The sequence below is a fragment of the Manacus candei genome, unplaced genomic scaffold, assembly GCF_025592945.1.
Source record: "Manacus candei isolate 608988 ecotype Guabito, Panama unplaced genomic scaffold, ASM2559294v1 h1tg000017l, whole genome shotgun sequence".
NCBI lineage: Eukaryota > Metazoa > Chordata > Aves > Passeriformes > Pipridae > Manacus > Manacus candei.
The window spans coordinates 24,617,008-24,644,008 of NW_026138065.1; the positions used below are offsets into that span (position 1 = coordinate 24,617,008).

The following is a 27,001-nucleotide window of genomic DNA, read 5'->3' on the forward strand; positions in this document are numbered from 1 at the left end:
TTTTCATGAGGACTCTGAAGTTCTGGGGGTTTTTAAAAAAGATGTCTGGTCGGAGATCAGAAGCACAAATGACACTGTATTCAAAGGAAAGTTATAATAAAAAGCAAAATTCCTTTTGCTAAACCCTGAAGGCTTTGTTTCAGTGCCATTCTTTGTTCAGAAAAGACACTGGTTCAGTAATGTGACCAGAAAATGCTACACTTCTGAGTTCAAGAATTGAATCAAGGCCAAATTGCTGCTGCTGCCGCAGGGTTAATGACGCTGTTACCCTTATGCTGGATTAGTCTGGCATGTTATGGACTTGTTTCACATGAGGACCATGGAGGATACAGCTTCCAGAGGTGGAAACCTTTATGAAGTTGTGTAGTTACTGGGGAAGCACAGGTGAACTCTCCACTAGATGGACTTAGAAATTTCCTAATTGCTTTCTGCTTTCAAGACCAGCTTGCAGCATTAAGCAAGGTGTGAGCCGAGTTTTCATCTTACTCAATGTTTAAGGCCAATTTAAGACCAATTACTCAATGTTTAAGACCCTAACCCAATTCAGCTTCCTGTATTTTGAAGTCTGTATTTTGGAAGCCTCTTTTACTTAGTTTAAGAAAAGTAGCTTTCTGTAAAGCAGAGTGGGTGTATGTAAACCGTGTTAACCTGTATTGCAGACACAGAACACTGAATAACTTTAAAAACACGCCCTACACTTGTAGCTGAGTATTAGTGCAGGTATTTGGAATACCAGGCCCCTTACTGTCTCAGTGAGTAACGTTTCTCAAAAGTGCACTGCACAAAAGTAATCCTTAGGGAGGAAAAAAGGAAGACAACTAGGAATAATAAAAAACCCTACTGGGGAGGCCATTACAGTTTTACTGCCAGAGTACAAGCAGCCATTAAACTTGCCATCTAGGTGTTATATTCTTACAGTACAAGTGTAAAGCTTTAGATTCAAGATGAAAGACAAGCTAGAACATCACTGAAGCATAAAACAATACCAAAGCTTGTGGTGTGGGCAGCAGCAGTCCTTTCAGTGAGAGACAGTTCACAGAAAATTGCAGGGGATAGAAGCAACTTTAAAAATGGTATTTCACACTCAACAGACATCAATTCACAATTAGTTAAATACAAAGCTCTACTTGTGTATTTAACAAAAATATTTCAAAGTTGACATTTCTTATAACTGGCGTTAATACAGACAGCTACAAGCTGGGGAAGGGTCAAGGTAAGCAGCAGAAACGACGGGTTTGTGGTTCAGGGGATAGTATTTCAATTGGCATGGTGGCCATCGACACACACGTTGATAACATACATGTTTGAAAGTCGGGTTCTCCAAGTTCAGGCTCTTTCCTTCTTCATACAAGGCTTTGTGATGTTTAGTGTCTCCTCCCTTGCCCGTCCCAGCTAGTGTGAAAAACTTAAAAGCTGGATGGAATGGCCCTCTGGATGCCCCAGGAGGAGGCACCTTGGACACACACAAGTGAGGGCAGTGCTTACAGCGGGCTGCAAGGAACAGGAGCAGAGCCAGACAGAGCCCCAGAACCCTCCCTTGCTGAGTGAGAGAGGCCTTCCAGGGACACTCAGTGTCACAGATCCTTCAGTCAGAGCACGTCCTGAGCCAGCCAGGGACCACTGACAGGTAACACACCTACTGCCCAAGCTCAGAGTTATTTGCAGCCATAGACTAACAAACACTTTGCTCCGTCCTTTTGCAGAGTTCAAAGGATGATGGTTGGTTGGTTTTTAGGAATGTGTGTATCCTCATTTTGTCTGGTCTCCAGAATGCTGCATTCAGAGGTATTTCCATGACTTGTAGGGATAACTTTTCAGGCCTTGATGGTTACCCTATCACCTGTAATACCATTGGGGTATTGTAAAGAAACATAAACAGGACAATTCAATTGGCCTTTTTTTTCCCCCCTCCAACCAGCAGTGGAATTTGAGAAAGTGTTGCTGACTTCTGTCATAACACCTAAATAATGTCATCTCTAGATATACCAGAACAGAAGAAAGGCAAGAAGATTAGGACATTCAAAACCAGCTTTTTATCCTAATCAGTAAGGTAAAGCCAAAAATGCTGAACACCTGCCTGGAGACAGACAAGTAGCAGGAGGAAAAGTAACATCTCATAATGTAACATCTTGGGGTTATATGACAGAGAAGACGAATGGATGATACACCTGCATCCAGGCTGTTTAAAATAATTGACACTATTGTGGGAGCTGGGTCCTCAGTTAGCATAGCAGAGTATTCAGGCACTAGGTTAGATATGCAAGAAGTTTATCAAACCTTAAAGTATCGTATTAAATATCCACGCAAATATATGAAAAATTTGACTGGGTTCTACTTCTGTCCCTTTATTAGGTCAAAAGATGAATGTAAGTGTGTCATAATAAGCCAATGCCCTGCAGCTTATTACACACCAAATCAAAAATATAGAAAATAAATGATAATCCTATCTACTTACATAAAAAGGTAATTTTTAGAGTAAGTTTCCAGACTTGCACAAAATATGCAGAAAACTGCATACAATCAGTTTCCATAAGAACAGCAGTTTCATGTAAAAGGTGGGTTGGCCTGCTAGCCAGATCTGCTTTATACAAAGCTCTGGAAAATCAACATTTCAACACTGAGGGGCCTGTCCTGCTGTCACTGCAATGGTGAAACACCCACTGCCACCAGGACAAAGCCCTGGAGCAGCCTCTCTATCCCCCACCCACCTTTGCAAACCACTCTCTGACAAGATACAGAAAAAAAATAGCTCTATTAGGGAGTAACAGTGATTTAAAGGATTGTAACATGTATCCAAAAATCAGTACAAGTGGATCAGGCAAGGCTGTTAAAATCATAGTTCAGTGTTCTCATCTGCAGTTGTCCTGCTCCTGACCTGACCACGGCCAAGCAGCTGTTGGAGGAGCCGTGCTGTGGCCACCCACCTGACCTGCCCACCTCCTCTCTCACTTCAAAGCACCTGCAGTACCTCAAGCTCCTTCCCACCCCACCTCATCCTTCTCTCCCAGTCTTCTGCCACCCTGTCCACTACAGAGGACTCTGAAATGCAGATGAGAGGAACTACAACAGCACAGCAAGTGTAAACAGTTAGTAGGCCTGCCACGTCTTTATTGCTGCAGGTTTGGCAGAGGGGCAGTCTCCATCCCTGGGTGGAAGTTGAGGCAAAAGGACAGTAACGGTTAAGATAAAAAGTGATGAACAGCAAACTTAGGAAAAGCAATCAACATATTTCAGGGCTCTCAGAAAAACCTGTATCTGGAAGTTACTGAAAAAAAACCTTGCACTTGCATGGTGGGCTTGCCCCTGACCCTGAAGTAGTGCTGTGCAGTGTGTGATGGTCCCGTCTGACCTACTGGCATGAATACAGTCGGATCTTTCCGCCCCTCGGAGGCTAAGGCTACTACACACAGCTACCAGGACGTGTGGTTCAGTTCACAGAAGTCTCACAACTAGGGTCATTCCTTGTGCAGTGTTTGATGGAGGTGAAGGTAAAGTGGTTTCTTGGTCAACAGTTGCAATTTCTTCCTTTTAAAGTCAGTGGGTTTTTTGTACCTGTAACCACAAGAAAGTGAGTTAATCCAAGTGCTAAGGGCTGCGCAGGAAGATGATGGCAAACTAGAAAGCTCATCCTGTACAGATCTTATTACCCTAATCTTTTAAATACATCTGACAAGGCTTATTGGAAGCAACAATAATGAGTAGATTTACAGGAAGAAACTCAAACCAGTATTTTCTCTGGCTTATTTTTTTAACAGAACAAAGATTTCAATATGTAAATGAGTGTAATATTTTTGTAAGGAGATTCCCAACATAATGCTCCGGACTGTAGGAGACCCAGTATCAGTTACTCAGTACTTCAGAAGTACTCCAGCTATCATAGACTAAGTGCTTTTCCTAGAGGTGCCCGGAATTGCAAGGTTCATCTTCTTCTTGAAAAAAACCAACCCCCAAAACCCTCACTCAGACCTTCAGCCACGCAGCAAGGGTAGGATGCACACCAAAACCACTGCGGCATAACTGGCTGATCTATTTGCCTCCTTATTAGGGCAAGGGGAGAAAAAAACACAACCACCCAATAATGCTTTGAAACGTTCATAAAATTTGCAAATTGGTACCTCATTTCTCAAATCAGCTTTCCTTTACAGAAGTTCTGTACCAAAAGATTGTGAGTTGATTATTTTTTTAAAATATAGCTGATCTGAAAGTCAAGCTAAACTCCAAATTAAAATCTCCCATACAGACTTTTTTAACTTCATACAAAATTAGGTTACAAACACCAGCATTTTATTTGGAAATGGTCTAATTTCTGAGAAGGGTCTCTAACCATCTTACTTGCCTAAAAACAGTTTATCTTCCCTTCTTTATTAAAAATAGAATATTCTTTATGGAAGTCAATCTAATGAGTCCAAGAAACTTTCCTTGATGCAACAAGTCACACATTGTAACTGAAGTCTAGTTCATTTTTTCACTCATTGTCATCCATAATTGTGAGTCACTTACAGTTCTATAACAATTGCCCCAGGTTTAATTTCATCCATCTCCATGAAAGCAAAGCACTTGGTGCTAGTAAACCTTTTCTTAGGCTTGTAGTGTTTGAATTCAAAGAAAATAGCTGCACCTAGAGTGAAAAATGGTTTAATAGAAAAGTTAGCAATTATGGCTAATAGTTATCTGCCAAGAAAACTTATTGCTGCCTGTACATTGGAGGGAATTATCTCCAGTAATGCTTCTGTTACTTACTCAAAAGCTACTCTGTGTTCTTAAAATGCTCATCACTCTCACAACAGCTTGTCCTCTTCACTCAATTGCTCATACCAGGTAACAATGACTGAGCAGGTGATAAAGCAGCTCAATACCCGTGTAGTAGAGCAGACTACTGCATTTTTATCTCTTTTCATTTCTCCCTTGTCTGCAAGTCATTGCAAGGAGCAATTTGAAAGCGACAGGATGCAAAGGTCTATTTTTATCCTTGTCTGGATCTCAAGCCCTGCAGCACCAGCTCAGGCACAGCCTGTTTATTAGATCAGGAGCAGACCAGTGCCTGTGCTTCCAAAGCTCCTGGGCCCTGTTTCAGGTCCCTGGTACCACGTACCTTTTGTTAGTCTCTCAATGTGTTTCTGAATCTCGATGTCCACATTAAAATGGACATATGTGTCCTCCTTTCTCAAAGCCACGGGAGTATCTTGCACAGGAGTCAGATCTATCCCATTTAAATCTGCAGGAAAGAACAGCATGAGAATGGCAGAAGCTTCTCAGACTTAAGGTCCTGCTTTAAAAGATTCATGAGTCACTCCTAATCCTGCCACAAAAAGTTAATGCACACCTGGATTTTCTCCTTAAACTTAAAAAAGGGGCAATCATGCCTCTTCACAGTCAGTTCATTTTCTTCTTGATTGCAACATGAAAGCAGCTAAAGTTCTGACAGTACTTCAGATGAAAAGTTGGAATTCTCCCTCTTTTTATTTTTAAGAGTTCATTTCTTTCCACTCTCAGCAAAAGATTCTATTCCCTCTGCACACAGGACTCCAGCAGAGCTTCAGCCCGAGTGGGATATGTACCAAAGGCTGCCCTCCACACAGGGTCTGCAGGGCACAGCTGGCACAGCTTCCACAACTTGGATATGCCCTATCTTGTGCCTAGACCCAATGTCCATTATTTCTCTTGGTTTTTCCAAGGATAGAGGCATTGTGGGGCCACAGGCTAGACTCCAGCTCCCAGCACCGGCCACTGGTTGTGCTGCTCAGGCACAGCCACCACAGATTCTCACTAAGCCTCTGCTGTTTTCAGGAGTAAATGTGTCCTCTTACTCCCTCCCCTCATTACTGATCCCTTTCCCTCTGGCAGAGGAAGTTGCTAAGACTTGGCCAAGATTACAAATATGGACACGTTGTGCTTGGGGCACAGGCTGAGGTCGGGGCCCTGGAGCACCACTGATGCCCTTGATCTAGGGCATGGGCTGGGATTTGCCAGTGTCACATCAGGAATTAACCTCTTTCCAAACCTGCAGAAGAGCAGCTTGGTATAGAACCAAGGAAAACACCTGCTCAGTGTCTTCAGACTCCTAATAGTGAGAAAAAGACTTTTCAGAGTTACTTCTCTTGACTAAAAATCTTGAGAAATAAAGGATCAAAAGGCACCATTAGCAGACTAGGTGATAGCCTGCCCCCTCCACTTTTTGATCCTATTTTCTACATCATTCCTTGGCAGTCACCATTTACAGGTAAGTGAGTTAGGAAGTAGAAAGCCACATGTTAACAGGCAGACTTGTTGGGAAAGCAAGCCTAGCAATACACAGTCTCCCTTAGTTCCAGAAAGGAAATGAGAGCTAGCTCTGAAGGCAAGCAGCAGTTTTACCACTATGTAATAAAACAAACACTTTGGTGGCAAGGAACAAGGAATGTTTGCTTTACAAGTTCAGATACGGACTCAAGTGACACTTGATACTGTGACCCTTCCTTCTGCCAGCAAACATCTCTGGTGGAGGAAGCACTGACTGCACATCTAACAAGTCCCTACGTTTGGTATCCAATGGCACATCTAAAGAGGACACATACAAGGTCATTATCACAACTGATAACCAGAGGCTGCTGGCTCAGCTACAAATTTTTATACAATAAACAAAAAAAAAATACCTCCAAAGATTGTAAAGAGAAGCAGAAGTCAAGCAGGGCAGGCTAAGGGTAAACAACTTTGACTACAGGGGCTTCCTGCTAAGAAATGCAAAATGGGGAACAGACACTCCCACTAGAAGGAGTGTGAATACCAAAAATCTCAGTGTCAAGTAGAAGACATCAACCATGCTGCCATTTAAAACAGAGAAATCCTAATATTACCTATCCTGGAATGACAGAGAAAGAGGTTCTTCCAGATTCATGGAAGCTCTCAGAGGGGGAGGCCATTTGCCTACCATGCTTTGGCCAAAACATTTCACTGCCAAGGCTAACATATATTTTATATTTTATTTCACTTGCAAGCTTTGCTTCCCAGCAAATATATACCCATTATATATACCCACATATATATGGGTATATACCCATTCCTCTAAACATTAGGGCTTGGAAAGATTATATTTGCTTTATTACAAAATTAGTTTATTAAGAGGGCAAGAATGAAGTCAGCAGGCTGTGGTTCACCATCTCCAGAAAGCCCAGAGACCAGTATGTGTTGGGGAGTACAAGCACTCCAAACAGATCTTAGAGCCAGCTGAACAAGCTGGAATGGAGAAGCACTGCCTGCCAAGTCACTGACACTCACTCAGCTCCCAGCACGGGGAAGGCACCCTGGAGTGCGCAGAGAAGTGTGTATCCTGCACAGATTCCCTTCCCAGTATCTCTCAAATACAGAATTTTTCCACCCTTGATTAAAGCAGAAGCCTTAAGTCCACAATATAAAATGCAAGTAACAACAAACATTTTTCCCAGCAGGCTGAAAAATCGATGCAGCTTTCAGAAAATGCACTCTGTCCAAACTAGCAGTGAGGAGCCAGGAACAGAAATCATTACCCTTTACACTGACAGTGATGTAAGGATCAATGCACTGCCCAGCATCTTTCAGACCAATTTTCTCTATGTTGATAGTGAGTAACGTCATCCCGGGTTCAGATGGCAATCTGGGTAACAAAGTACCTGGAAAGAGTAAAGCACATTATTAACCCTTTGTGTCATCTTACAGCAGAGGCCTTGCTTGTCCCATCTTCTCTCATGGAAGATGATATTCTCCTTAAGGGGTTCGAAGCTCCAGGATTCATATCCCAGTAGTACACAGCACTATGGGAATGTCTGTGTGCAGAGACACGACATCATTTGACAGATTTCAAAGCCCACACGAAAAAGCGAGGACTGCCTCAAGTCAAATCAATTCATGAAAAACTAATGCCATAACAACAGAGAGGAGCTTTGTTCAAAGTGTTATTTCTTGCTGTCACGCAGAATAACTCATTCACGGAACTCGCTTTATATCATTTTGGAGGATTAAATTTGGGAGGCTGGATTCAATCTGCAGTTGAAGGAGCTTCAGACACTTAATCAGGAGTCCCACCCCATTGAGCATGACTTGGCTTCCTGCTGAACATTTACACTGGGAGATTAAGGAGGAAAACGGCCTTGGTGCAAATCCCACAGCACATAAGGGAACTAGAGGATTGATTCTCAATTATCTCAGTTCTACTGGCCTCTACTTAAAGAGAGAAAAAAATAGTATCTGCATCCCCCAAGTTGGCTTCTGCCTTAAGGAAGGAGTTTCCAGCTCTGCATGAAGAACAGTTTGTATCAAAACTTGGTGGTCAGCATAAATGAATCCTCACAGTGCTAAGGAAGACTGTGCAGCTGGCAAGAAATCCAAACTGTTCAAACTTACTAAGAGCCACAATATTCTGTCATCAACAATGGAGTAGGTTATTTCATGCTGAATTTAGCAAAAACTGACACACTTCAAGCCTCTCTCCAGTATTAGATGAATTAGCACCAGAACAGAAAAAGCTCAGACTCAAGAGCAAGTTTGATTTAAAGTTTTGGTTTTCTAATGAAAAAAAAAGTTATCCCCAGGCTTAAGATGTAAAGAAAGTAATAATTTCCTTTGACAAGTCTGAGTTTTTTCTTAATACTTTTTTTTCCTCTTGAGGAGCTGGAGAACCAAGGATTTGTTGTCCTGTGAGAGAGAATGATTTCGCAAGAGGGGGCCATGTATTCTGCCCTTAGAACTAGAGCCACAGCTTCAGCAAGATTTCATCAGCATTCCTGAACCCAGTCTCCCTCTCAGGATCATTAGCAAGACCTGAATTCACATCCATGATGCTGTATGTTTCTGTATTCCCTGTCCTGGTAGCTGGCAGGCTCATGGCCTCCAAAATACCATGTCTGCAGCCACTTCACAACACACCACAGCAGAACTCGACCCACTGTTCTGAAGCAAAGACTTCTGATATTGGGTGAGAAATGTTAAAAGTAAACTCAGAAGAGAGCCCTCATTTCTGCAAAGCAGCACATGCTCTAGTTAACCTTGCTGTCTCTCTTGAACAGATGTCCAGAGTCCTTATTTCGATCTAAATGAAGGTAGAAGCAAGCCCCCCTTCTCTTTGGCACAAAACTTTGCTCTGCCATTTCTCAGTTGCCTCCTAAAAGCAGCATGGCCCCCAAGAGCCAGGAACAACTTGGCCTTCAGTTTTTCCTGTCCACCACTCAAAGGGTGATGTGATACTTGATAGAGAAATCACCAGAAAGATGCATCGGACTGGCATTTATTGTAAAAATAGTGGCCTAAGAAAAATTATTCTGTTTTTGCAAAATGCTTTCCAGAATATGTGAAATTGCAGAGTCGCAATGAACAGAACAGTCAAGGCCACTTCCAGGAGATAAGAGAACAGCAGGACAGAAAGTCTCCAAGGAACAGTTTCCTTTCTGCCTCAGTGGGAGGAACAGTGGACTAGAGCAGCTGACTGTAACCTGTCCCACGTGAGTCACAGCCCCCCAGTCAGACCTGGTGCTGAAGCCTCTGTAGCCACCTCAGACAGGAGCCATCAGCTGACAGGGGCCTCCCCACGGTACAACTTCACTGAGGCTGGGCACCATCACACTGCTCTCTGCCCCCATGGCTCTGGCCCATGGGCCTGCAGCAGGCTCGCACTGGGGCCTTTCAGGAGAAAACTGCCAGCCATTCCAGACACAACCACAGGGCATCTTTGCCAGAGTGGGAAGGAGCATCTACAAATGATGTAAGTGTCCTCCTACAAAGCGTGTTTCAGAGCCATGACAATGATCCAGCCCTACAGCTTTCTGCCACCAAGACACAGGTGGCTCAGTCTCTCCCTTCCCAAACCCCAGTTCAGAGGTGGAGAAAAAACTGACAAGTCTGCTGGGTTCACAAATGAAAATGGTTTACAGAAGAACCCACTGCAAGCACAGCACTGGAATAAAGTCATATATAACCAGGAGAAAGGCAGGAAACCCTTGCTGTTAGAGGCAGCAAGCCATTGGTCAGTTCAGCTCCCTATAGCACAGAAGTCTAAGTACTCTGTGTGTAAGATTTCCCAGAAATGCATATTCCAGTGAATAAAATCCAGCTACACCTACCCTTGGCTACACAACTTAGAATGCCTTCATTAGCACAGCAGGACTTCTAGAGAGCTATGTAAGGTGTGTCAACAGATACAAGCTTCACTTTTTCTGGTACTGAAGGCAAAGAAAGATCAGTGCAGAGGTGCCCAGCACTGCAATTGTTACCAACAACTGTATTTTGAGGATTGGAACTGAGAGCTGAATGAAGAACATCACAGCTACGGGAACATGATCAAAGAAATAACTGTACATACTAAAAGGTTCTCATACCATCATTGGCTCCTGGGTTAGATGGATGGGGCAATGTGATAACCATGAAGCCATGCATGTAGAAGACAAGACCACGATCAGTTAGACAATACAGTCACACACTATGGATTAAAGGCATAATGAAGCAAGGAGTGCAACATGGTTCTGTTAATTCAATATGGGAAGTTCACTTCATCTATAAGGCTCAACCCAGAAGGCTGCAAACTGCTTTTGTTTAAGCCTCATCACCCAGAGGAAGAGCAACAGACCAACCTCCAGTCAGGTAAGAAACCTCACAGTAATTTGCATTCAGTGGGGAAAACAAAATCTGTGTTAAAGTACTGCAAAACCACCTCAGGAGTTTAGATTATTGTAGCTCTGGGGAAGTTTACCTTAATGCAAAAAAAGTAATTCAGAAAAGTCAGATAAGCAGTCTATTAAATAGATGACAATGTAAAAGAGCAAGTAAGTTCATGAGTTGCTCTCACCTCCTCTTAAAAGCATGATCTTACTGAGAAATAATTCTGTAAGAAGTATATGCCCCAAACATCTCTTCTTTCAAACTTGGCTACCCTTCTTCTTTGAAAATGATTTAACTGTAAAGTCAGTCTGTTTATCATTAGCTTATATTGTTTCTTAAGTCCATACACAGCTTTTATGTCCACTACATACCTACAGCTCTGATGGGTTGCAGAGGTACCTGTTGGCACTGTGGCAATGGTCACAACCTTATTGATTCACCACCACACCGAGAGCCACTCAAGGGTCTCTCTGCTGTACTTTGGACAGACAGAATGCACCTCCATCATGGTGAATAACAAGGATCGAGACAGCAAGTGTCAGCAACCAAAATTCACAACACATTACAGCCTATTTGTGAGCTTGGCACAAACAAGTGTAGACTGTGCACATCTACATCAGTGCAGCCTGCAGGGACCACATTCAGTACCGTGCCCTGGCTCACATCTAAGGACACAGATGTGTTTTCTCCAGGCACAAGTAACGCAGCACCCCAGCTCTTTCAACCATAATTCCAGTACTAGTTTCCTTACTTCTTATCTCATTTCTGAAATACAAAGTTTGTCAACCAGCTCTGTTTCTCCTGCAAAGAAATTACACCAGGAACCTGAAGAACCTCTGTTGGAACATCTAAATTGTCAAAACCTGAAGCAACAGGTATATCCAGTTCTACAAGTGGACAAGGGCTTAAGCTATCAAAACCAACATCCCCTCTTTATCCTCTCAGAGCTTGGCTTCACTCTAAGCCACTGTCTCACCAGACAACGCAACACAAAAATCACCAGCAACAATTTATCACATCTCTAGCAGGATGTGATGCTCCTTGCAGGAGAAACACTGCCACAATTTACATTTTAATGCATTTGAAACACTGCACACAGTACAGTTAAGAAAGTGCACGGGACGAAAATACTGATCTTGAATAAGGAATAAAGGCTAATTATTTGAGGTAGATGGTACCACCCTCACAGGTTATTCATACAACTATTTCACAATGAGACACTGTTCGCTGAGCAAAAAATTCCCTGGCCACCTTTGTGGTTCTCCAATACAGCATAAGAGTTTACATTAGCTTGTTGCTCCTCACCCAAACTTTTCAAATCACGGGGGAGAAAGTTGCTTCTCAGAGACAGAATTTAGAGATGCTACATAGGCTGGTATGGCAAGGCTAGTGCCCCTACCTGGAACTCTAGCAGGAAAAGAATTTGGAGACCCTGCTCCAGCTCCTCCTTCCTCGTCATCCTCCTCAAACTCCAAGTGTTCCTCTTCTCCAGGTGCTAAAATCTTCCTGTAAAACACAAAAAAGAAGAATGACACCAACAATCACTCATTATCTGGCATTCAACTCACAAGCCAGCATCTGGGTACAGAGCAGGGACAACACACTTTAATGTCATTTCATACTTCTTCTTAACTTCTGCCTGTACCTATAGACTCTGACAGAGATTGCAAGAGCTCAGGCCAATAGAAAGCACAGTCTAGAAACAAGACACAATACTGGCTATTTCAGATGTAGGGATGTACCAAGTCCTGATTTTACCAAAAGTATGGCCTTGACTTTTAGTGGTAGCTAGACAAACAGAACACAAAAGTTCTTTTATTAACCAGTTTACACAAAGCAGTACAGCAAGTTGGTGGCTCTGCTCCCTTTCAGATATGTATCCGTACATGAAGTGAACCAGTTCTCACTTACCTGAGTGGGACAGGCTGAACATCAAAGGGGAACTCCTTGTTGTAAGTGAGGATATTCTTTAGGACTGCAGAGAGGGGAAAAAATAAGAATCCATACTCATAAATCAGCACTAATTCTACTACTTTGCAAAGCTATCTACACAGATATCTACAAGATCTAACAGCATCTTCACACACAAATAATAATAACAGTATTTAAAAAATAATCGGATCATACAAAAAACACCCCTGTTCTCTCATATTTTAAACACAGCACAGCTGTGATCCAAGATATATCACTTTAACATTCAGACAGGTGAGCTGCAACTCCAGCATGAAATCACCACCACACTCACACAGACAGGGAAGTAAATGTGGCAATAACCAAAAGCATCATGAGAAAAAGCTACAGACCCCAGGGTGATGGTAACAATCTTTGGTGGCCATTGAAAGGAGGGGGTGGTGTTACTGGCATCAGCTCCAAACAGCTCCATGTTACTGGTATCAGCTCCAAACAGACTGAAGTCTCCAGAACTGACACACTTCAGCACACATGGAGGCTGCACATTCAGGCAGCCACTATGGGAGACCAAGTGTGCTGGTAACATAAAGCTTTGGTGAGATTTCCTACTTCTTCATTTCACATGCTTTGTGTTTTTGTTTGGCGGTGGTGGCGGCTTTGTTTGTTTTTTCTTTTTATCTGTCCTTGGATGTCTGGGAAGGTTGGCAAAATTCAGAAGAGAGTGCAATATCTGAGCACCAAGCCCCATAAACACCAGCTATATCTCCAGCATTCTGTGGAGAACAGTTTTGCCATTTTTATTGGAAGCTTGACTCAAGTTTTAGTAATCACAACTTTAGCTATTATTTCCAGACACATTTACCAGTAAAAGCAAAACTTCCAAAAGCACATGAATGAAATAAGCATTTCATGACTCAAGGGCCTAAAAATTTAGAAGAAAACACCTGCTGGGAGAGGCACTCTCCTACCAGACAATGAATATCCCAGACTGGGTAGGGGGAGAGAAAAAAAAAAAGTGATTCCTCTCACAGAGCCTCACGTTGCAATAAGCCCTCTCAGAGCACAGGAAATCTCCCCTTACAACTACTGAATGAGAACAAAACTCTTTTCAAACAAATGATTGGTATGATTACACAAATACCAAGAAGTACTTAAATACCAGTTATGTTTAAGGAACCACTGCCAGGCCCCTCTGCCTGTGCTACAACTCAGCCACTGGAAGAGAGCTTCCCTCTCTGTCTTCACACTCACATCAGCCAGCATGGGCTCCAGCATTAGCTTACCAGACACCATCTGAATGCTCTAAGAATGAAGTATCCCTCAGGGAAACTATAAAGAACCTAAAAAGTCTTTCCAGTCTTTACTCACACTGATTTTTTTTTTTCTGGTTTCTGTATCACTATATGAGAGGTTAAGTACTGCCTGATTCCAGCCAGACACAATACATAAATACAGAGGAAGGTTTAAGCTGCCTTCAGTGAGAGCTAGCAAACCAAACTGATGCCATGTCTCTCTCTCCAAAGGCTTCTGCTCTAAAAGATCAGTAATGCAGATCTCAACATGAATCTTAAGAATCACAGACACTTCCCAACAGAAAAGAAGCCGATCAATAGCAGACAGTCATCTTCCAGTGCAGCTGAGGTTCAGGAAAGGAAGGGGATTTTTACCAGTCTCAGAATTCCCCAGCTCTGGGAGAGCTACACCACATCAGAGAGAGAAAGTGAAACTGTCCCAGGCAGAAAAACCCCAGTAAAGTGAGATCTCTTACAGATCATAGGGACATTATACAGAAGAGACAAAAGTCACAGTAGCTATCCTCCCATCTTCCAACAGTTGGTAAGTACCAGATTCCTCTCTTCCTAGTAACCAGTTCTTCTCACTAAGTGAACGAACAGCCCCTGAAAAAACCCTCCTAGTAATACATTTCGGACATCACTAGAGGGCACAAAACGCTCCACTGACACGAGCACAGGCAAGAGGCAACAGTTTTACAGCGCCTAAAATCCTGATGCTGCCCGAGGCCGGGCTGAGCACGCACCCTCCTGCCACAGAGCCCACCCTCCTGCACACGGGCACTGGGTGGGCACCAGACCTGCCCACAGGAGCTGCCTTCAGACACACTGGCGGAGTTGGGAACAAAGGTGATGCTGAATGTTCAGCTCAGAAGCAGAATCTCTTGCCTTTTGCTGCAGAAAGCTACGGCTCAAGTTTTTAAAAAGGTTTCAACTTTGTCTCATCACCAATAGCAAATAATTTTTCAAAGTTGTAACACAGCAATTACTGAAGTGCTGGTTTAAACATCGTAAGGATAAGCAGCAAAACTACCACACTCACCTGGTGAAATACTTATTCAGTCACTAAAAAAAAAAGAAGCTAATCAGTAAAACTTTGAGGAAAAGGAAAATCCTCTTTGCATCTACCACAAGTGTGACTTTCAGTTGATTCAAATAAAAATAACCAGATCATAGGAAAAAAAATTAGGTTACAACAAACAGGAATCTCCCTTGTAATACCAAGTAAGACATCAAAGTTTTAAAAGTTTCGTTTGGGCTTTTTTTGGTCTCTGTTTCATTTTCAAAAATATGAATCACCCCTGGGAGAAAAGAGACCTTTCCCTTTGTAAGGGCTGCTACTTGGGAACATGATTCACAGTAAGTTCTCCACGTGTGAGGTAGACTAATGGGAAGATCCCAGTATCATGGCCTCCAAGAGAAAGCTTTTAAAAAATATTGTTCTGCAGGATCTCCTTAGAAGCTCTCTTTTCTTTTGTGATGTTGGACAATACCACATTGATTTATCACCAGTTGGCACTTCCTTGAAAGATTTTTCAAAAGAAATTGTCAACATGAGCCATAAGACCAGGACACATTAACTGTGACAGCGATTTTTTGTGATACCTGTAGTGATTTTTTTTAAATAGACAACATAAAATAATTCAGATACCAGACTCCCCAGTACAACCCAGTATCCACCTGTCTTGTAATACACATACACTGAGTTTGACCCCAGTTGCTTAGTGGCTAGAATTATCACCCAGGAGCACAGGCACAAGGGATGCCCCAGCCCATCCATGTGTACTGTGTATTCTAACACTGCTATAAGCTCCCACAAAGAAAAGGATTTGTGAGATCCAGTGTGTTAACAATGACTTCACACAGCGCAGTCTCAAAAGAACTATTTGTATGTATGGACCCTCCTGTAGCATTATTGTAGCACAAACGATTCAGTGACAAATCCTATAAACAAACAAAACTAGCCAACTGCTTCACTTTCTAAGCTGCATGAAATGTAAGCTCAAGTAGGAAAAGTTAGAACTTGACAACAAAGATTGGGAGGGGGGGAAAGTAAATCTAACAACACCCAAACCAAATTTCTCAGCCATTTTGACAGCTTCAGGCACGAAAGTAATTAAAACAAGCCAAATTGTGTGAATAGCTGTTTTGTGTGAATAGCTGTTTTCGTTCCACCCTAATGGGATGGCTTGACCTAACAAAGGAATCACTTATTTGCATTGCCAGCCCAGATTTTTTTAGCTTTTTCTAGTGCAACACAAAACAAAACTGACAACACAAAAATTAAAACACTATTTTATGAGATGGCTGGTGTTGGCCTGATTAAGATTTACTCTATTCAAGATACACTTAAAAACCACAAAACAAAGGCACAATTCAGAGAGAAAGAGGCCAGAACGATCCAAGTTAGACAGCAGCATTAAGAACATCAATGTTCAATTGTTGTCGTAGAGGCACCCGTTCTCCTCCAAGGAAAATAACTCTGTGTATTTGAAAACCGATGGCCACACACTCTTCCTCAGTTTTAATATAGTTGCTTGTTGTATGAGGCACAGGCTGAATGCACTTCACACTGCTGAACAGTTTTTTTGACAGCTAAAAACCCCTTTTCTGATGGAGGGCAAGATAAGCAACAGGACTGTTGCACAGTAATCGAAATTTTGGACAGGATTCCCCTCCCTCTCCCATCATTCAGTCACTCACAGGGCATTTGCAAAACAGATTCTAAAACCCACAGTCATTAAATGATTACAACATTTTAAATACTTTGTAAACAGAAAGGGCAGTATCTATACAAAACAAGCCCAAATCAGAGGATTCAGAGGTCAGATATGCAAGATGTAGTCTGAGAAAGACCAAATATTCCAACACACAGTTAAACCCCTTCCTGAGTTATGATCTTCACAGATCTGGTGGTCTTGTAACATACCTTCACTTACCATTTTCAGGGAACAGTTTAAAAGCATTTGGAGTCTATGTTTTGGTAGAGATATTAGGAAGCTCAGCTCAATGCCCCACTTCTTGACAAGTTTTTCCTGTAGGATCTTGTGCAGAGAAGCTCAGCCTAATCATGAAGGGGAAACACTTCCCTGCCCATCATATCTATCCCCAGGATCACCCTTAATGACACAACTGTGTCATAAGCAAAATGTAACCAACTTCTGTCAGCATGAAAAAAGCTCTTCCACATCTGCTGTTCCCCAAGAACTGCAGACACATTGACATTCAGGATAATATTGGTTAGACGTGGAAGCTCTAATCATAAGGATGCTTTGAGAACACAGCAGCCAGTGTTACAGGAAGGAAAATGAAGCTGATAAATAGATACTTCCTACATGAAAAAAGTTATTTCTGGATTGACATACCAAGACCTGACCCAGGATCAGCTGGGAAAAAACAACATCACACAAAACCCTTCAAAGACTGACTCACATCCTCATTTTGACTCTTAACTTAACTAGTCTGGTAGCTTTACGGTGGGAGGTGACAAGTGATTGGCTACCATGAGCACAAGTTAAATATTTTCAGAAGAAAAAATAAATTTCATGCTGCAAGGAGGAAGACCACAAAGTGCTGAAATTCAGCTCAAGCAAGAAAAGTGCAGGTAAATGATATTATATACTACTGGATACCTTAAAATACTATTTTGTGCAAAAATTAGCAACACCCAAATTACTTATTTAACAATAAAGACGAATATATTATCTGAAACATTCAGAATACTATACTCTGAAGTTACCCACATTACATTCCTTAATACACATCAGTTTCTGTCTACACGGTAGCAGACATTTGGAAGAACCACCTAAAACCACATTGTGGTCAGTCAGTATTTGTGGTGCTGTCATGTTTTCCACTGTCATGATAAATGTCATTCGCTTAAAACACAAAGATACTACTTACTTGGTTCCAATTTCTTCAGATCCTCAAGCTTAAACTCATCCTGTGATTGGGTGGACTAGGACATCACAAAGAAAGAGTTAAATGTTAGGATGCACCCTCCTCTCAGACAGAGCTACTAGATCTTAGAATAAGCATGCAGGGTGCCTCCTTTGTTCAAGTGTACTAGGTTGCTTCAAAGCTACATGTTAAAGAACCCAAATAAAATTTCCCCAACAAAGGGTAGGTTTCACAGGTGAGGCAGGAAGGATGTTACTTCTCATTTATTGAGAACAAACTTAACCCATGTTCCAAGCTCTAACGCAAGATAAATATTTTTAAAGCAACTAGTTCCAAATTTTTACTTAATACACACAGGAACATTCACAGTTCAACACTGAAACATGGGCAGAAATTACAGTATACAGAATGAGTTCGACAAAATTCAACTAAGAGCTCACTGCAAATGGAAGAGGAATTACCACCTTGCCTTTCTCCATGATGCAGTTTCCTCATCTGTCTGTAGCATATATGTGTCTGGTTCTCAGTAAGCCTATTTGACTTACTAACCCAACAGAAAAACTCTTAATTTTTTGTTCTGAGGTAGCTCACCAGCAGTTTGGTAAGCTGAACTAGCTTGTTCTGAGACAACAAGTGGTGTAAATAAGAGGATTGACATTGGACGTCCTCTTTTAGGTGGAGGATCAGGTCTTACCTACTATGTGACTGCACCCTTGGCATCTCTTAAGATTACCCATTGTTTCCAACATTTAAGGCCCAGTGAGGTTTTTTCTTGATTTTGTCCAAGAGTGGCTAGGGACCTTCTGCAAGACTATGTAAGGACAGCAAAGCAGCTATACCCTTCCTGTTAGGAGAGTGGGAAAAGATAACCACACTCACTGCTTTGACCTCTCCTAAGAAACCATAACCAAACTGCAGGAAAACAAACCCCTCCTCAAAGCGAAGTGGATGAGAAGTTCCAGTAGCCTCACATGAGGTTAGGAAACCTTTGAGTTACTGCTGAGGAATCAACAGCAAGGAAGGCTGGTTTTGCACAACATCATCTCCTCAGCTTGGCAGGTTATGACATGGCTGCACCTCCTGCTGTTGCCCCGAGACGTGTCCCACAGTGGAATACGCCTGCCCTCAGCACAGTCATGGTGACCCAGAGCAAATGCAACACTCCTCAAACCCCCCAGGTTAGACCAAAATGGAACAACAGGTAGAGCTAACCAAGGAATTCCTCAAACACTGCATGGCCTGGAGACTGGACAGCCTCACCTCATTAGTCCAGCTCCAGCAGCTGTATCCCAGCCCCTCAGGCAATTGAAGGCAGCACAGTGGAGCTGCTGCACCTTGTAGAGCCACACAAAGTGCTCTGGAGTGCTGCTGTGAGTAACTTGATGCAAAATTTGCCTTTCACCACTCTTGGTTGGTAAAGAGGTAATCCAGTAACCTAAACTTCACTTCCATTGATTCATCCCTTCCCTATCCACAGTCTTTCAGAAACTTCTCTCACTTGCCTTTCGTTTTAGGGATAAGATTGTGCTGAGAGAAAAAGATATTCACTCCCATGACATCTACTTTCAGTCTAGAAAAAAGCTCAAAGAGTAGTTTATAAACCATTGTTTTCCCACATTTTTCTACAGCGCTGCCAGTTTTTGTGACTGCTAAAAAGTCATTTTTATTCTACACACACACTCTTCCTCATGGTCTATTATGACTTGTGAAGCAGCTGAATTAGTGCAAGAGTCACTTGGGATTTTTTTACCCTTGCACACAAGTTAGGAAGACAAACTAAACAGTTCTGAAGGAGGAAAATGAGGCAGAGAACCAAAGACACAAAATGTGCAGTTAAATTCCTGTAAAAACCCTCGCAGATGCTCATATACACACTTTAAGTCCTTTTCAAGGCAGTCACCTGGGGCATCATGTTGACAATCTGGAAATTCCAAGTGTTCAAGGGTTTGTTCACCCTGTTTTCAGAAGTTTTAGCTATTTCTGAAGACACTGAGTTTTAAAAAGCTCTAGTTACCTATTGCTAAAGGATGAAGTCAAATAGGAAAAGAGTGATACCTGTAAAGCTGCACTTCTCAGTTCCAAGCATGTTGCAATTTTAGCTATGGTTTTCTGAAAGGGAAAACAATATAATTTAGTACTGAAACGGCATTCTTCCAGATTCACATTTTTAAGGAATATAAATACAAACAATTGCTTTTTCTTGTAAAGATTTCAGATCTATTATTCAGTATCAGATCATTCAGCATCAAAAGCCTTTTTTATACACAAGATTTTCTGAAAGCACAATTGATGAAACAGACATCTGCCACTTAACTCCCCTCCCACAGCCCAGCAACACAGATGGGGGTCATTCACTCAGTAGAAACTGTAATAATGCCTCTCACATCATAAACTGTTTATAAACTCAACTGCTCTCAGGTGATAGGGGACTGAAGAAAAATAAAACCAAACTAACCAGTGTATTAACTTCTGAGAACTTGAGTGGCTTGTTCTTATTTGCTCTTTTAGGAGCCATGCCTACAGCTCCTCTATCAGGCTCACAGCCTCAGCAAACCAAGTCCCCTCTCCTCAGATGTTACAGCAGCACTGAAAAAACACAGTTTGCTTCTGCAAGTCTCAGTGGAAGTATAAAGGTGGATTATTTTTCTAACTTTCTATTTTTGTCATCTTAAGAGATTTAAACACCAAGTGAATCAGGGAATATATTCTTCGATTCAAACTTCTCAGCAATCTAAAATATGTCTGACCATAACTGAATTTCTCATTTTCATTTAAAAACGCAGAACAGAAGGAAGGGCTTCAAAACCCATTGCAAGCAGTCTTACTTTGAAGACAGTGTTAAGCTTTTACGTCTCACAAAACAGTCATGTTTGTTTCTGTCACTACCATCTGAAAGGAGGAGTTAGGACTTCCATATCTCTTATCAAGTGGACACAACTGCCCAATGTATTTTACTTTACCTTGCCATCACAAGTTTGTTCATTAACTAAAAGCTTTTGGTGAATTAAAACTCAGACTATCTGCAGAGATAAGGGCCAGATATAAATTCAAAATGCTCTGTGGAACACTTATAAGGCAAGAAAACCATCAAGAATGAAGCTACAAAGAAAAGCAGATTATTTTCAAAGTAAGTTTTCCCCCAGAAGGAAGATTAAAGTTGAAATATGCACCTGTAACTCATTCTCTCCTTTTAAATCAGGCAGTATTAAAACAGCTCTCCCACAAGCTGGATGTAAGGGGAGGATAAGATTTCCTAGAGCACAACTCTAGCATCAAAGAACTTCAAGAGTATGGGCACCTGGCAAGTTATGCAGTGTCAGTCAAAAGCCAAAATGGAGGGTGACATTTTTAGGGCTCCAAGAGGTTGGTAGCAGCAGATAAAAACCACCTTCCTCCATCATCTGCCCTGAGAGATGTCACAACTCCTCCTCCATCAGCTCCTGGGCCACCACTAGTTTCATTAGGCTGGGCTAAAAGCTAAGGGACTCCAGTTTCAGTTCACCTTAGGGCACACTGAAAGGTGAAAGAGTTCAGGAGCTGAATCATAAGCAGATCACACACCAACACCTCCAGGGCAGAGCCAACAGCTGAAGTGTGCAAAAGCCTCAGACACCTGATTTTCATCTGCCACCACAGGCTCATCAAAGCTTTTGAAGCCATTTCTCCCCAGCTGACACCTCCTCTCGCCTTAAACATTCTGTTACAACATGGCATCGGGCCAGACTTTAATTTCTCACAGTTTTTACTACTGTCCACTGTATGGAGGTCTTTCAAAAAAAATTTAGTTCTTCTGAGCACCTTCCAGGAAAGCAGCGAGTGTTGGGTATTAACACAGGACACACAGTTTTCTCCTCTGCCAAGGATGCAGCACGTGCAGCATATGCAGCAGCACTGTTTGGGAATTTCAGCATGGAGTAACATGACCATATGCATGCATGCAACATGGCAGAGAAAAATATTAACAGTTCCATTCCTGTGGAGGCTCATTTTGCAGCCTAGGTTCAGTCAACAAATTCCCATCTCCCCAAAATAAATTCTGCTACTACATAACAGAGACCCATGACTGGATCTCCAGCACAGCTTGTAAAAACACAGATATTTTCAAAAACAAAGGAGTCCTGGATTCATGTTGAGATTTCCAGACTCGCACCGCACACATGGGTGTTGTGGATTTATCTACATGTACTTTCAGGCTGGATGGGAGGACACCAGGTAGCACTACAGAAGCAGATTCTCAGTTCCTATAATTATAAAACACTACATCCACCTAATGAGCTGCAGTGTAACAAAAGGAATTCCTTTTCATATTTGAGAACATCTGGAAAGATTCATTTGCAAAGGTAGATTCTCAAAGAGGAAGGTGTGAAGTAATGGGTAAAAGAAAGGAATCCAGAGGTTCCCTAGGGAAGGGAGGGGAATCTCTGAGGTTTGACTGCAGCTCTAACATTTGCAGAAACCCAGCTGTTTCAATGGTTTGGGTGTTGACTGCTGAGCAAAAAAAAACATGCCCATCCTGTGTTAGATCAAAACCCCTCCAACTACACAACAGAAAGAGGGCTACAAGTTTGCAGGGTGCCAGCACACAGTCTCCATGCCCCATCACAGAACAGACTTTCATGTGGCTCTTCTCCTCCTGGTCCCTCATGCAGAGCATTAAGCCCACACCATAAGGGAGGTCTCAGAAACACCACTCAAGTCCTATGTCTGTTGTCAATTCACCAATAAGTTCAGCAACACCACTATTCCCTATGCTGCAGATTCATAACTGCCTGAACTAGGAACCTCCTAAGAGAACAAAGAGCAGCACAAAAATGTGTGTCCTCCGGCTCCTGGGGGCTGAAGGGCAATAAATGGCTCTAGAAACAGATTAATTTAAGAGAGTTTGGGAGTCTTAAAATAGTAAAGAATAGGTTTTATATGGAATCTATTGAAATATGGCAAGCTCCCAGCAGGCATTATTCATAACTATTTTTTTAAGGGACCACACCCAACCCAAAAGTTAAAAATGCAGCTAAACACTGCTATCATTTTCAGCTGCAACTATCCCATGCAAAGGCTCCTTTTTGCAGCAGGGAAAACATTCTGCATCTCATTAGAAGGACTGAAGCCGTAATTAACTTTGCTAGTTTAAAATAGTTAAGATTCAGTTTTATGTAAACTTGTGATTAGAACGGGAAAAAAAAAATCAGTTGATCTTGTAGTCAAGGTTTCTTCAGTGCAGTTGTGTGAGTAATGACTGTGCTAACCGTAATGCAGTCAAAGATGTTTGCATAAATACAGAGCCAGAGCGGAGTTTGGCTTTAACGAAAGGTTTAGGCTGTTAGAAGACCAGTAGTTTAATGAATCATGCTAAAACCGTTCAACAGTGCTCTTATTTCAACAAGTTATCATTGCACAAAAAGCACGATTTTCTGATGCTGAAGAGAACTCAGCCGAGCACAAAAACAGTTACACGAGAAGCAACAACTGCGGTTGGGAGAGGGCTTTAAAGGTCACATTTATTGCACAGAGAACTGGGTGAGAGTAATTGTAGCTGGAGGCAAGCTGACAACCCCGGCCAAACCTAACTGGAACAATTCATATCGCAAAACACAGCGGCTGATCATGAATGAAGACAGGATTTTTTAGAGAACGAAGGTAAAATAATGAACAGGAGGATTAAACATGTTAAGACTAAGGTAAATTCACCAGTAACTGTATCTGCTAATGTTCCATACATGCAGCTTCTAGGTGATGAAACTGTTGCCCGGCCTCCTTACAGCTGTTAAAGGGTAGCTAGATTTAAACACAACGATTTTCTGTTTATAGTATCTGCAGAGAAATTCTTCAATAAAATTCACAATCACTAATGAAGATTCCAACACTGTCAATTATCCAAGTGAAGATAGAGCCTTCCCTAAGGACTGAAACTACAGAATTATGTCCAGCAATAGTTTTAAGATGACAACCCCTCAGAAGTTGAAAATACAGGAATGAACAGCAAAATCTGGAGACCAGTCTGCTCTATCAAGGCAAGCAGCATACAGTGTTTCAAAACAGACTCTTCAGATCAAGAGCAAAAAGGCAAGATATGACTACTTAGAAGTCTGAATTCTTACACAAACAAGACATTCATTATAAGATAAATGATAACTAGCTCACAGTATGCCTAGGAAAGAAACTGGTAATATCTGTCAAGTGTTTTTAGATTAACCGATTGTAAGATTAGATTAGCAAGTAACACACCATCAATTATGGTGCTGCCATGTCTGCACTGTAACACCACCTGTGATACATGAAATAAACCCAAATGTGGTAAAAGTTTATACAGGCAGATAGGGCTGAGGATTTGAACTTTGTCTTATCCTTTCCCCGTAGCTGTAAAGTGAGTAGCTTTCCCTTGGTACTGCTGAAATCCACCGTCCCTACAGAGTACACAAGCAAGAAACAATGACATCCTCACAGTAATTCTCAGCAGTATGGAAGGTCCTTTGGAAAATATATAACTGGAAATCCATAAAAAATGGAATGGGCGTAGATCAAGCAACTGGAAATCAAAATGAGCTTCATGGCCTTTCAATCTGTGAAATTCTGTGTGCAGCCTTGGCCAGTGATATCAGATAAGCAAACCCTGAAGTTTACACACTCTTCTACATTCAAAAAAAATGAAAAGGTGGCTCTTATACAACATGCAGAACCTTAGAAAGTCAAGATAATAGGGAAGAGGCTTTTTGGAACCACAAGGAAATATCGTGTTGGCAGATGCACTGGCAGGAACACAGCTGTAACTGTTTTGGTAGCTGATTTTTTAAAGGGTGGTGAGAAAGAAGATACACTTCTGTTTAACCAAACTGCTTGCAAAGCCAGCAGTCTGCCAAGTGAATGATATCAGCAATGACAGTAATTGGTCATGATCACTAAATGATATACTGGCTGAGCTCCTGCAGAAACAGGGAAGACCAGAACAGCAAAGACCTTTACATAACACTAAAAGGTTTTGCTGTAAAGCATTTTAAGTGCTTCTTTCAAAGCAGTAGGAAGACTCTTAGTTTTGCTGTGACTAGCATTCCTCATGGTAGAGGTGGGAAAGAGAGTGTTCTTCCAACAAAATGTTGGGGAATTGGGCTATGCATGTGGCTAATCAAACAGTTACTGCCATTTGATAACCAGACTCAAAGTTTCACTGCATCAGCCACTTGCTGATCTGCAAAAAACAGCAAGTGATATAAATGCAAACCTCTTTTGCAAATTTTATCAGCCTCAGAAACAGGTATCACTCTGCAAGGATTTAAAACCACCACTCTCTACTTTTTTCAGAAGACTGTTGCCTTAAGACATGATTACAGTTGTGCATCTCACATCTGAGGTCAGTTATCTCCACTTCCTGAGCCCCCCAGGCCTTCCCTCATGGCTGACCTCATTCACTTCCACAATCTGGTCCAAGGTCCTTTTCATAAGACTCAGGGAACATCTGGAAGCAAAGCCCTGTGTGGTTCTGGTTCCCATACTCACAGGAGATGATGTCTCCAGAAGTGAGATTAACAACTTCGCCTTCATGGAGTAACTACATTTTCAAAAGTCTCCACAGAGGGGAAACACGCTGCAGAGATAACTGTAGCTGAGAATGATGGAGAAAGCTACCAGCAAGGGATAGAGAGCAGAAGCAATCAAAGAGTAAACAGCTGTCCAACATTAACAAGGCTCTCAAGGCTTACAGTTCAGGAAAAGTGGACCAAATCCTTCTCCAAGATTAAGACTTGCTTTAAGGCAACCATGAGTTTTATCACCTTCTTTGCAGAAGGTAAACAAAACATGCAAGACCAGCTCTTTGCTTTTCTTATTGGTACAGGTTAAGGAAACAGTTACAAACCTCTGTCAGAGTCTACAAAGGTGCATTTCTTCGTATGAGTTTCTTTAAACACATCAAGTTCATCTCGAATTTCTGTAGCTAGGACCTGTTTTCAGGACTAACATTTCCAAGCACAGATCCTATTACTCCAGCACTCTATTATCATGAGACTCTGAGCTAGCAAATGTCAATTTTCTGGTAACGGCTTTGCTCAAAAAAGTGTTCTTATGACCAAGAAATCTGGAAATACAAGTCTCTAGTTTGGTATTCCTAAGAAAAGCATGTCTTTATAGGAGACAAGAAAATTTTGCAGCAAATGCTTGAGCATATGAGACCCCAGTTAGCACTGTCCACTTAATTCCACCACAGAACTGCAGTAGTATGTTTCTGAGACGAGAAACAGCCTTTTCAACTGAGGGGAGGGAGGGAGGAGTAAATTCCAATATTTTGAAAGATTATAAACAAATTATGTTCTAAGAGGCTACTAGGGAGTATTCTGCCAGGACCCTTCCCTGTCAGGTGTTACATGTTAAGCTAACATCCCCCTCACACACCCTCCATGTCTGCAGTTCACAACATTTTGTATTTAGAACTCACAACATAAATTGTACTAACATTGAATAAGCAAGTTATCAAACATCACCCAAAAAAAGAAACACCCAGGTTACGAAGGACTCTGGCCAGCATGCATGACATTTAGTGCTACACAACAGAGCATCCGTCACATCTCATGACAGCAACTGTTTCAGCCATGCTGGGCTCTGTTTCTGTTTGCATATATTGAGGGAGGAAAAAAGGTCTCACAAGGCTCTGGCCAGCAAGATCAAAAAACATAACACACATCAACATCTCTGAGTCAAGCTCCTTGACTGAGCAAACAGCAAATGCTCACCTTTTGATCTTCTGTGAATTCCGAGTTGTTGTGCTGAGACTGCGCCTCTTTTTGTAGGTGCCTTGCTAATCTGGATGGGGGAAAAGAAAACTGTAGAGTGGGAACACAACATAAACACACCCCCTTCCCCTGGCTCCACAAAATGTGTCAGACAAAAGGTCCACAGACTGCTGCTTCAAATAGTTTTAGAAGTTTTTTTTTGGTTGTTGTGTTTTTGGAGGTTTTTTTAAACAAAGTTTTCTATAGCCCTGGTAGTCCATAATTAAAAAAAACCCAGAAGGTGGACAAAGTGACAAAGTATGGAACCACATCAGGCAGGAAAGGCCAGGTATATAATGCATCATGAAGGGAGAACAGGTAAGAAGGTTCTTCTAGCCAACAACCCCTTTTATAAGCACTGACCTTTTTCTCTCACCATCTTCTTTTATCCTAACAAACTGCAGCCCCTGTGAAGACTCACTGTGGTACAATCCCACGTGCATTTCACAGGGAGAGTCTGAGACACCTCAGATTGCCAGGAGGCAAGGACTGCCAGGGTGAGGGCACCCCGGGTTATGGCACATGGTCTCCCAGCGC

At 42.0% G+C, this 27,001-nt stretch overlaps 1 protein-coding gene across 1 annotated transcript in view; it reads right to left on the reverse strand.

Annotated features, from left to right (window-relative positions):
* Nucleotides 1-825: 825 nt before the first annotated feature.
* The window catches only part of AIDA (axin interactor, dorsalization associated), a 29,346-nt gene continuing 3,170 nt past the window's right edge, over nucleotides 826-27,001 (reverse strand). The window contains exons 2-10 of the mRNA XM_051783568.1: nucleotides 26,426-26,495; nucleotides 19,761-19,814; nucleotides 17,709-17,763; nucleotides 12,514-12,577; nucleotides 12,002-12,108; nucleotides 7,503-7,625; nucleotides 5,093-5,215; nucleotides 4,501-4,618; nucleotides 826-3,552 (exon numbers count right to left, since the gene is read on the reverse strand). Coding sequence (XP_051639528.1) covers nucleotides 3,456-3,552; nucleotides 4,501-4,618; nucleotides 5,093-5,215; nucleotides 7,503-7,625; nucleotides 12,002-12,108; nucleotides 12,514-12,577; nucleotides 17,709-17,763; nucleotides 19,761-19,814; nucleotides 26,426-26,495 — 811 coding nt within the window. The 3' untranslated portion in view covers nucleotides 826-3,455. The remainder of the gene's footprint in view (nucleotides 3,553-4,500; nucleotides 4,619-5,092; nucleotides 5,216-7,502; nucleotides 7,626-12,001; nucleotides 12,109-12,513; nucleotides 12,578-17,708; nucleotides 17,764-19,760; nucleotides 19,815-26,425; nucleotides 26,496-27,001) is intronic.